Source organism: Pangasianodon hypophthalmus, chromosome 24, assembly GCF_027358585.1.
Source record: "Pangasianodon hypophthalmus isolate fPanHyp1 chromosome 24, fPanHyp1.pri, whole genome shotgun sequence".
Classification (NCBI taxonomy): Eukaryota; Metazoa; Chordata; class Actinopteri; order Siluriformes; family Pangasiidae; genus Pangasianodon; species Pangasianodon hypophthalmus.
Window position 1 is genome coordinate 7,710,469 of NC_069733.1, and position 12,235 is coordinate 7,722,703.

The 12,235-nt window shown below is 36.5% G+C and overlaps 1 protein-coding gene across 2 annotated transcripts in view; it reads left to right on the forward strand.

The window, feature by feature from the left end:
* msh3 (mutS homolog 3 (E. coli)) overlaps positions 1–12,235 on the forward strand; it is a 63,411-nt gene that overhangs the window by 3,963 nt on the left and 47,213 nt on the right. For both annotated transcript variants that reach the window (XM_026931597.3, XM_026931598.3), the window contains exons 6-8: positions 125–242; positions 887–1,020; positions 3,288–3,454. In XM_026931597.3, the coding sequence (XP_026787398.3) occupies positions 125–242; positions 887–1,020; positions 3,288–3,454 (419 nt within the window). The remainder of the gene's footprint in view (positions 1–124; positions 243–886; positions 1,021–3,287; positions 3,455–12,235) is intronic.

The following is a 12,235-nucleotide window of genomic DNA, read 5'->3' on the forward strand; positions in this document are numbered from 1 at the left end:
GGTTATTTGTGTAGGTATTGCTTTTTGTATAACTGAGTATTGTTATTTATTTATTTATTTATTTATTTGCTAAGAGCTTTCAAGTCGAAAGTAGTAATATATATATTTATGACTGGCGGTATAGGTAGGAGTTGTAAAACAGACAGAAACATCAGCGATCAAAGCCTCCAGTGCCAACAAGAGCTCCCTCTTCACCCGGCAGCTAAGCGCACTTTACACCAAGTCTACACTGGTTGGGGAAGGTGTGTTGATAACTTTTAATCTTTTGGATAAAATACTTGCTGCTAATATGTTTCTTGCTTGTAATTCCAATTTTTTTTTTCGGAATCAGAATTGAAAACAAATTGCAAGAAAATGTGGTTTAAAAAAAAGATTAATTAAATGATTCAGGCTCTCAGCTATGTCACACTGGCAAAACCATGGTGAATGGTAGTGTACTAGTACACAAGCCCCCCAAAAAAAAGAACATACTTTTCAGTTTACATACACCTAAGAATATTATGTTAGTGTCAGGTTTCACACGTAAGAATATTATATTAGTTTCAGGTTTAAAATTTACTTATCTGGAACTCTTAAGTGTTTTCTATCACTGTTGCTTTTGCATTAAAATGTCATTCTTGTTATTTAATTTTTTAAGTGTGCTGTTTTTTGTGCTACTCTCCTAGATGTTTTTGCTTCATTTATGCCTAGAAAAGGGACTCTTTCTTTTCTTCTACTAATATCCAATTTAAGCTTTTATTTGTTTCTAAGAAACACTGACGTTTCAGTGTAATGAGTAGTTAGTGTGAGAGTGCACGTGTATGAATTTATATATATATATATATATATATATATATATATATATAAAGTGAATTTTGTGACCGTGACCTTGTTCACTGTGTTTCAGACGTGAACCCCTTGTTGAAGCTAGGCGACTTGGAGCAAGCTGAAGATGTCGTGCAGGACACAGCCAGCAGCTACCTGATGTGTGTGTACGAGAGCTGGGAGAAACAGAGTAAGGAGCTGACTGTGGGCTTGGTGGTAAGAGTTTTTTTTTTTTTTTCCTCCCCTCCCCTCAATCTAAATGATCCACAGACACCCCACATGCAGAAATATGTGGGGTGTCTATGGATCCTTTTATCTGATATTACATTTTACAAATCTAAGGCCTTAATTATTAAATGATCTTTACTTTACTTTACATGGTTTTAAACTTTACATACTTTACATAGTTTTTAAACCTCGGCTCTATCTACTGGATGTATAGTGTATGGTTGGTTATCATGAACAACGGTGTCAACGTGTTTCCTAGTGTTTATACAGAAAAGCCTATTTTACACTTCTGCCACTTCTATCACGCTTAATCAATGTGGCCCATTGTATAACACAAGCAGCGAAGCATGCGCGTCACGCTGTGACTGCTTTACAGTGCTTTTCACATCAGACGCCAGTCCGTGTCTGTACTGGGTCAGTAAGTATAACACGTATATGGCCATATTGACCGTCAAATAATTATGAACATGTTGCTTTCGTATATGAATAAATGAGTACAGATTGTTAATCCAGTGAGATTTTCACACCAGTGCTCAGTTTTAACTAATGAGAGGTTATATCTACTGATCAGCTGGAATCTCAAGATTTCAACAGCAAAAATGGATGATTACTTTTTTAAAAAATAACATTATTACAATTACCTTAGTTAGCTAAGCTTTCATAACAACCATAACTACAGCTGTGGCTTAGAGCAGCTTTGTATCTGCAAACTGGCTAAATAACAGTAGTGCAGTTAGGAGTCAGTGATGCAAAAAAAATGGTTCGCGTTCCAGCCCATGGGAGAAAAGTCTGTCAAAACCAAATGCAGTCGCTTGGAGAGCACTTAGGGAAAGGGCGTTTCCCTTCAGTTTTTGACATGAAACAGTACCACACAAAATAAAAACTGGGCATCCATTAAAAACTGTGCATTACCTGTCACTGTTATTGTTGCTTTTAGGATAAAGTGTTAGGGTAGATGCTGCAGCAATGGCCAACAACTATAAAGGCTTCCATTATAGAGACATAGTAAATATTCTTATTAATTTTTTGTTCTCTGTATGAACATAGAGTGTTCATATTTGGTGTATCTACATGGCAGATTTGGTCCTAAATTACATTTCAAATGGCATTAAAATGTCTTAATGTCCCTCCAGACACCTTGAATATGGCATTCAGCTGCATTGCTATAGGAAACAGTTTCCTTCCTGCTTTAACAGATGTTTCTTGATTTTTTTATTTATTTATTTTTTTAAACTGTCTTTAGTTGTTTAATGAGTGAAAGTCCAGAGCTTGTGGTTATACACATTATGTAATGCAGTAAATACTCAAATGTCACACGCCGACACTGTACACTATAACCAGTATTTACTCTGAAACACACATCTGTATATCATCATGCATTATCTTGCTAGGATCATTATTATGGTTTCAGTGATAAGTAGATACTGTATCAACATAATGATCTGAGATGCCGAAGAAGGAAATGTACTTTATCGTTATAAAAATACTCATTAAATTGCAGCAAGCGTGACTGAGTTTTTAAAATGCCGTACTGCTATGCAATATTACTAGCTTCATCATTTCAGTTCACTTATGTTTACATGAATTTCACTCCTTTACCTTAAAAGGCATCTAGCAAAGCATACTGTCTGTAGTGTCAAATGGTTGGTGGGAAGAGAAAGGCATGTTAATGTCTTTATTTCAACTGCAATTTGCCCCACAAGCAGCAGAGGGCTCTAAAACATGCCCGATGTCTTGTTTTTTTTTTTTAAGGGAGTTCTACAGAGCTGCTGAGGTGAGATGGTGGATATTTTTTAATAAGTTGTGGCGAAAAATGAATATTTCACGGGCTAAGTTTGATCTATAAAACCATGAAATAACCATGCTTAATTTGTGGCAGGTGTTTTATTTTAAAAAGAGATGCAGAGAAATCAATTAGAGCATTGTGGCTACAGAAACCTAAACCTGAAGATGATTTGATAATATTACACTTTATTTCAATCTCGGAATGATGCATATACATAATGACAGAAAGATGGAATGATGCGTAAAGAGATACTGGAGTCACTGGTGTTGCGACATAGACATAGCAGTTCTTAAATAGACTTCTTGAATAGACTTCTTCACCCATTCTGCCGAATAATTAACCTGGGGCCACTTATTAAATATGACGTTCTGCGTTATATTAAGTTGTGGACTTAAGTTACCTAATTTGTGGGTATGACTTCTCTTATTGGCCACAATTTAATAATTCATGTTGTATTGTCGTATCTCAGGTGGTGCAGCCCAGCATTGGAGACGTGATGGTGGACTGTTTTAAAGATAATGCGTCTCGCTCAGAGCTGGAGAACAGAGTTCTGAGGATCCAACCTGTAGAGATCCTGGTACCTTCCAACCTGTCTGAGACCACCGAGCGCCTCCTGCGTACCATCGCGCTGGCCAGGTTAGACACTCATGTCTTTATGTTTGCATTCACGTGTTAAAACTGACAATAAATATGTAGCCCATGCTTAGCTGGGAATTTATGGCAAAAAAGGAGTCATAAAGCTTAATAATTCTTAAAAATGAAATTTAAACTCCATTGAGTTCATAGCATTTCTAACATATCACTGCAGTAACCATACATTTGTGTTTATTTGTTTTGAATCAACCTCCTTGAAATTCATTCATTTATTTATTTATTTCATTTAATTCATTTATTTCACTGTTCAGATATTCCCATTTTCAAACAACAAGCATATATATCTATATTAATACAGGTTTTTTCAGTTTTCAGATATTCAAATTCAGTTTGAAAAATTCACTTCGGAAGTTTTCCTATCCCTAGATAGCCCCGATGCTTAACTTGTATTATAAGAGAATTTTGCTAAATTAATTAGACTGGTTAAATTTGGAATGCGCAACCAATTTTCTGAATATCTGAAACCTGAATGAACTGAATATCTGAAACCTGAATGAACTGAATATCTGAATCTGAATTTGTGAACCTATTTGAATACAGATGCTTGAATTTTTTTAAATTTTTTTTTTATTTTTGACTTTTAAAATGCAAATATGTGAACACTGAAATAAAAACGCTTTGAGTTTCAAATAAATATAGATGTGTAGTTATCAAAGGAATATATTTCAATGCAGTGAATTCAATGGATTAAATTTCATTATTAAGAGTTCGATGGGTTTTAACATTCAAAACTTTGTCTCCTTTTTTGCTTCCAGAGTTATTTGCATTTTAAATATATTTATGAACATTTATTTTAAATATTTGTGATTATTGGAAATATTAAGTTTTGGTTAAATGATCGTACCTATAAGCCTTATCTCATGGTTTTCGGTTTTGTCTCTGATGAGCAGTTACTGTCAGTCACCATGAGAGGTCAGTAAATGACTTCATACAGATGCTTTTCATTTCCTTGCTGTGCAGGGAGTCAATTTGATGATCCAGTTATATTTCGAAGCGTCTTGTTGAACCTTAAATGAACCATGCTAATTATACAATATGTGTTGTATGTGTGTTTTTTTTAGTTTAGTTTAGTTTTATGTTGAATTTTGTGTTTTACAAGAACATTATAAGGAAGATTTGGTATTTTATAGCGGACATAAAATGTTATTTATAAAAAAAATATTTGAATGATGTTTATGGTGAATAAAATTTTGGATGAACATAATTAGCATATAGCATTGCTACCTCGCAGCTCCGTGCTTCAGTCCTGAGCTCGGGTTGTGTGGAGTTTTGCAATAAATTGCCCCTAAGTATGTGAATATACGCTATATGGACACCAGACCATCACACCCACATGTGCTTTCTTAGCGTCCCTTTCCAGATTTAGTCTCCCTTTGCTGTTATAATAACCTCCACCTTTCTGGGAAGGTTTTCCTCTAGAGTTTGGAGCGTGGCTGTGGGAATTTGTGTTCATTCAGCTACTAGAGTGTTAGTGAGGTCAGGCACTGATGTCGGGTGAGGAGGGTTGGGGTGCAGTCGGTGGCCCAGTTCCTCCCGAAGGTGTTCAGTAGGGTTGTTCTTCCACTTCATCCTTGGAGCACAGGGGCGTAGTCATTCTGGAACAGGTTTGGGCCTCTTTCTTCCAGCTGTTGCCCAGATGAGGATGGGTTCCCTTTTGAGTCTGGTTCCTCTCAAGATTTCTTCCTCATATCGTCTCAGGGAGTTTTTCCTTGCTACTGTCTCCTCTGGCTTGCTCATTAGGGATAAATTCATAAATTTAAAATGTTTATCCTGAGTTTATATATTTCTATAAAGCTGCTCTGTGACAATTGAAGGGAAACTGTAATGCTGCAGCATACAAAGGCATTGTATACAATTGTGTGCTTCCAGCTACGTGGCAGTTTGAGAAAGAACCACATATGAGTGTGGGTCAGGTGTCCAGAAACTTTCGCCTATATAGTGTGCTTGTGTGCGTGCATGCGTGTGTGTGCAATGGACTGGTATCCCATCCAGTGTGTATTCATGCCTGCATTCCTGGCACAGGCTTCAGATCCAGTGCGACCCAACCTTTTTGGCTGGTAATAATTTTGATGTAAATAATTTATTATGTGATGATGTCTTTACGTGCTTGCTCGTGATGACTATAGGCCGCTGTGAATTGAGATGGATGTGGTAACTAAGCACTGCTTACTTTACTATGCTCTTCTTTCAGTTTAAACTGAGCCTCCTATACACACAGTCATGCCCCCCTGACTCCAGGGTTAAGAGGGAAAGGTTAGCACGTGGAGCAGAAGAAAGCTGGATCAGCGTTGTCAGGGGTCAGACCTACACAAGCTTTTTATCTTAGTGTTCGTGAACAAGCACGTCTGCCCTCATGTAGCGTGGTGTCTAGTGCCAGGCTTGCCTCACTTGATCTAGACCTTAATTTTCATCTGGCTCATTTATTTTTTAACTTTGGTTTAAGTTTGGTTGCACTAATGCATAATAATATATATTACGTGTTTAACCTATGCTCTTTGAAGTTCTGTAGGAGGTTTGGTGTTGTGGTAATAACAGTATTGTGATCATTTACATTACGATACACTTTTCTGAGTACTGCTGACCATGTCAATACTAGGGAGGCGTGATTCTAGAAAAAATATTGTATCATGAAACTTGAACTTTACCTATATCATTCAGTCTCTGTAGATTCTCTGAGATAAAAATAAAATCTGGCTCTGTAACAATAAAAAAAAAAAAGTCATATTCTGTCCAAATATTTTAATCAATAGCAGACAAAAACCTCTGCACCTTTGCCTCTATTGATTAAATCATTTGGAGAGAATTATCATTTTTTTTCCCCCCATAATCCAATTACTCATTTTGTGTGTGTTAATACCCAGTGGGCAGTAAGTACAAACATATTAGAGGGAGAAGACAGTGGTAGGCTAATGCAAAAGCTAGGCAGCACAGAAAAAAAGCAGAGAGCCTGTTTACCAACAAATACAACCGGTTTACAAAAAGCAGGAATAGATTTATCATAGAACAGTCCAGGAAAAGAAAGTGGTGTGGTTTTTTTATACTTGGGGGAACTGTGTGATTTGAAGGATTTGAAAAGCAATTTTCAGGAAACTTAACTTCTGCTGGATAGGTGATTATTTAACTTAGCATTCTGCTGTTTCTCTTGGTGTTTATTGTCCCAAAGAATGTGCTAATTTATGTAAATATTGTATATATTGTACATATATGTACTCAGTTATGTGTAAATATTTCTTTTTCTTAGGCCAAACCAGCATTTTTGTAAATCAATTTCTCTTTGCATTTAGTTACGCCCACAAACCTCCATATATGGCAAAGCTCACAGATAGCTGAAAATGACTAAATGACCTCTAAACAGTGAACGAGCACCTCTTAAGGGCAGAGTGCACCAAATCTTTCAGCAAAGCAGCTTAGCCATTGCAGAACATCAGCATCCACACGCACACGCTAACTCTTCCTCCTTCTATAGTGCACAACTTCATTTGTCCTTATTGCTACTCTCATTTATGTTCATTTTTGCTGGAGTTTTTTGGATTGCTCTCTTTGAAGTCATTAGTATGAAACAACTGACTTTCACAAAATTTTGAATAAATTCGTGTATGTAATTTACTTATCTTAGCTCAGAAATGGGCTTACAAATATCCAGAGATGATTTGGATAAAGCATCTAGTTTATCTGAGAGAAAAGTTGGTTGTCCAGCCTCAAGTTGCTGGAGGAATGTAAGAGATTTCCATTAAAAATAAAGGTTAAAGGTTAATCCATGCAAGTGCAAGTATAAGTGACTTGCCACTATGTAAAGTATCTGATAGAAAAACCTTTCTGTTTCAAATTTGTCTTAAAGTTTTCATTCCATACCATATTTTTTGGGTTAAAGATGTTGTTATTGCTCTTCATCACATGCTGTGACTACAGAGAAGTGATGTTATGTTAAACTGTTGCTTTATACAAGTCTTGTTATCTGCTTATTCTTCTAACACAGATATATAAAAAAAAATTTAAAACCAATTAGTATATGTGATGAAATCACATGTCTGTATTTATCGTACTTATAATTAAAAGTACAGTTGAATAAATTGACATACGATAAAGCAGAACAGTGTTCCCGGGATTAGGTCCCGGGAATGCCGACCCACCATAACCCTGACTAAGATAAACAGGTTAATGAACATGAATGAATGACTGAATAAAACAAACACACACACAAAAAAAAAATGTAATGATTCTTTTCAAGAACTATTATTTAAAACACACACATTTTCCATGCCCAAGCAGAAATGTGGGTGAATCTTCTCCTACACACTAGCTGCTAAGCCGACTGTGTTGCTGCGTTCTATTTCTATCATGCTGTCAGTAGAACAGAAATGCCACCAACTGTACACAGGTGACCTTATGTAGCATGTTATGAAATAAGACACTTGAATATGTTAATCCGACAGCAGATTATGCAGCAAAATGCTGGAACTTTAATGTGACTTGTACACCGATGTGACATGTATTTTGGTGTGTGTGTGTTTGTTTTTATATACTAGTGCCACTTGTAGTCCACAAGATACAGTATGTGCTAGTAATAAAATAAGCAATACATGAAAGGGTAAGCTCGTGGTAAGACTGAAATAATGTCTGGGTTTCACACTAATAATGATTATTTCTAGCAGTAATGTGAATTTAATTAACGCTGGCGTAATTTATAGGCACAGACGCCTATGAGTTGTCAGGTTGTGTGAACATCAGTGATTTGATGGAACACTGGCAGACTGAATGATTTAAGCTCTTGCTTTATCTGACATAATGTACAAGGCAATTCTTATGGTTTTGTTGGTGTAGATGATGAATAGCTGAAAATGCTGGACAGTGATGTAAGAATGTACTAAATGTACAGGTTGACTCGAAGTTTAATTGTGTAGCTCTAACCTCTTTTATTCAGCTCACAATGCCGCAATTAACTTTGGCCTTGTTCTCATCAAGAGTGTTTTTTTTTTCTTCACTCTTTGCATCATTTCAAATCTTAAATTCATTATTAATTACATGTCCTGGGGAAATGCATGTCTGGTTTTTATTGTGTGAGGGGCCAATTATTTTGCAAGTTTGCCAACTTTCCATGAGGCAAAAAATGAAAGAGTACAGCACGCAACCCATCTCCAGGCTAGACATGTAGCTGTGCTGTCTTAATCAGGTTGCATCATGAACTCTGAAATATTCATATTCATTACATTTTACATTATGATTCCATTTGAACTTTGTGATTTTGAATGTTAAAATACCTCTTTGGTTTGGAGTTTAGCATGTTTTACAGCTTGGCAGGTGATATTCGAGTGATTGGCTGTGCAGTGCAATATTCTAATCATGTATTTTTATGCATTGAAATGGCACTGTGTGCATGATGTCATGTAACCGAATATGAAAATTAATATGAATACATTATTCAGAATTATACCACAACGTGCTTGAGCTCTCAAATTCTGTTTTGTCAGCAGGTGTAGATTAATTTTATTTAACAGCGCAACTCGGGCAGTAATTCTAGCTATAACATTTATATTAATGATCTCTTCTAAAACGTTATTTTTGCTATTGTAACAGCTCATACACAGGGAATTGTAGGGCAGATAATCCACATAATCTTTTTAAAAAAGTTTCTCGTTAAAATGACAAGCTGCTTTTTTTTAGTCTCATTAACTTCAATAGAGAGAACAGAAGATGCTTGTGAGGGAACGACTGGTTATCACTGTTATAATGTAAGTGACAACTAACTTTCTCGTGATGTTCCACAACACACATTAAGCGTAACTATAAACTGCTAAAAAGCGTGACGTGTCATTCATTAATAATGTAAAAATAGTAATCGTTAGTCAATTACTGTCATGTAAGTGGAATAAGACACTTTGGACTGTGCTGTTATATGAAAATAATACACTTTGGGCTGGTAATGGTCCTCTGCTTCACATCCTGTCATGTATTATTGTAGTATAACAGCATACTAAACAAAAACCACAAACCTGCAGCGTTGTGCAGTGCATTTACAGCGTTCCTTCATTCATCATTATTAACTGCCTGGTCAGGGTTCTTCTGGTTTAAAGTGGGCTACTACTTTGTTTATATTTGGGGAAACAGAACCAACTAAATTCATTAGAAACTATTGCGGGCAGGTACAAACAAAAATAATAACTGTGCAAGTGGTATTAAAAAAAAAAATAGGCTTTAGTTGAGACCAATTATGAACTCGAGTGATGTAGCTGAGGTTGTGAAACTGTAAGAGTCAGAATACACAGACCATGCTGACAGTGCTGGTATTTCTGCCTCTGGGTTTTTTTCCTAGTGTTTCCAGGAGTTTAATTGTAGTGGTCATATTTAATCTCAGACGAGAACAGAAGAAAAAAAGACGAGAAGAGCTGAACTGACGGTTTAGGCAGTGCTCTCTATATGAGTACAGATACAGAGCATTAAAAGATACAGATAGTGGCATTGTGTTACCCCCTCTAGTGTGTGAGGATCTTTTATGTCATGTCATGTCATGTTTTTTTTTTTTGGCCACATGGCCACTTCATTTCAGTCTCTTCCATGCCATTTTATTACCATTACTCTTCACACTCGGGTCCAATTTAAACTTCTTCCTCAAGAATCTGTAAATGTTAAGCAATTCCAATATGTCTAGTTGTAAGCGAATCAGTTAGAACTTGAATATTCTCCACCACAACCTCATTTCCTCGACATAAACGGAGGGAAGGGCAAGGTTTCTGCTCCTTTCACTTCAGCATCGGTCAAATGAGTGCGTAGGCATCTCTACATCCGCATCCACTCTTTAAAGGGCACTACAATTATGCTGCCCCGGAACTAAGACTTGTCGAGTATTAACTGTCTAGTCTATGCAGCTGCTTTGAAATGTGTGCATGTCTGACCTTCTGCTTCTTGCTGATAGTCATTTACACTGTAAAACATTCTGTTTCACAATGAATGAAAATGTAAAGAAGTGTAGAAATTAGCCAGCACTACCTGCTTTGTCTAGCATTATACAGTATGTTGTTTAGCATTGTTTACTAGCATTATACAGTATGAAGTTGTCTATTATACAATGTTGACTAGTATTATACAGTATGTTGACTAGCATCATACAATACTGACTATTATGTTTACCAGTATTACTCAATACTATGTTGAATAGCGCTGACTAGCATTATACAATATTTTGTTGATTAGCATTATATAGCATGTTCACTAGTGTTATGCATACTATCATTACACAGTGTTGACTAGCATTTCATTGACTAGCATTACATAATTTTAAGTTCAATAGCGTTATGTTGACTAACTATTAGACTATATATAACATTGACTAGCATTTAGAGTACGCTGACTTACATTATGTTTCCTAGCATTACACAATGTTATGTTGACTAGCATTTTTACAGTATGTTAACTAGCATTGTTTACTAGTATTATATAATATTACATTGACTGTCATTATGCTGTTTTACGTCTAGCATTATACAATATTTTGTTGACTAGCATTATATAGTATGTTGATTGGTGTTATGCATATGAGCTTTATGCAATGTTGACTAGCATTATAAAATTTTATGTTCATTAGCATTATGTTGACTATCTATTAGATTATATATACCACTGACTAGCATTGTACAGTATGCTGACTTGCATTATGTTTACTAGCATTACACAATATTATTTTGACAAGCATTATGCTGTATTATGACATGCATTATGTTGACTTGCATTATATTATATAATGTTTTAAGTGTTATACAAGGTATCCTCTTGACATGGTTATGTACAAGTTTGCAAAATCTTGAGGTATTCTTTAGGTATGTCCATTTCTTAAGACACGGGTCTTCTTCTATAAAGACATTCAGGCATCCTTGTGATTTGATGGAAACTTACGCAAGTTATATTAATAATATGCTTATATTGATTGATTACGGTTTTTGGGTTACTTTACTGATAAATGTATTCTTAATGTCTAGTGCCTTAAAACTGATAGTGAAAAGATGGGCTTGCTTTCAAAATGTGCCTTGGTGTGTTGAAAGTGAAACATGAGTTTTTGGTACGTGATTAGGGAGGATTGGTTTGCTAGTTGTTTGCGAACAGTTTGTCACACTCGTGGACATTTGGTCTTGGGACTTCTCATTAAAAATGCTTGGGCTTCTGAGTGGCGCAAAGGAAAAGTGTTCGCCCTGTCATCTGGATTTGGGAGTTTGAATCCCGATGATAACGCACCTGTCCGTGGCCGGGAGGCCAAGAGAGTTGGCTGTGCTCTCGGGGTGGAATGGGTGGCTATCAGTACCCCCTATTAATCACACTAGCCAATCATGGACGTCTTTGAGCTTGTGCATGCGGAAGTGGGCGGATAGCACTTTCCTCCAAATGGGTTAAGCCTCCTGACTTTGCATGAGCAGCAGTTCAAAAAGATGCAGTCGGCTGGCTTCACGTGCTTTGGAGGACTTTTGTGTGATAGGGTGGTGGGTGGAAATTAGCCATGACTAAATTAGGGAGCAAATCGGCGGGGTTTTATTGTATGTTAATGGTGTTAAGAATCAACCTCTCTTTGCCATACCAAGTTCTGAGTTCATGCTTCCTCTGTACAAATGACTCTTAGCTCAAGGGTTAAATTCCCTACACCATCATGTAAACAGGAATCTGTGTTGGTTGACTGGTGAGTACTGAGATTTGAGCTCCTACATCAGCCACCCATGTGTAGAAAAGGTGGCCACCCTAGCAACGGTTGCCTAGGGGTTGCTGTGGTGTGCGTAATGAGAC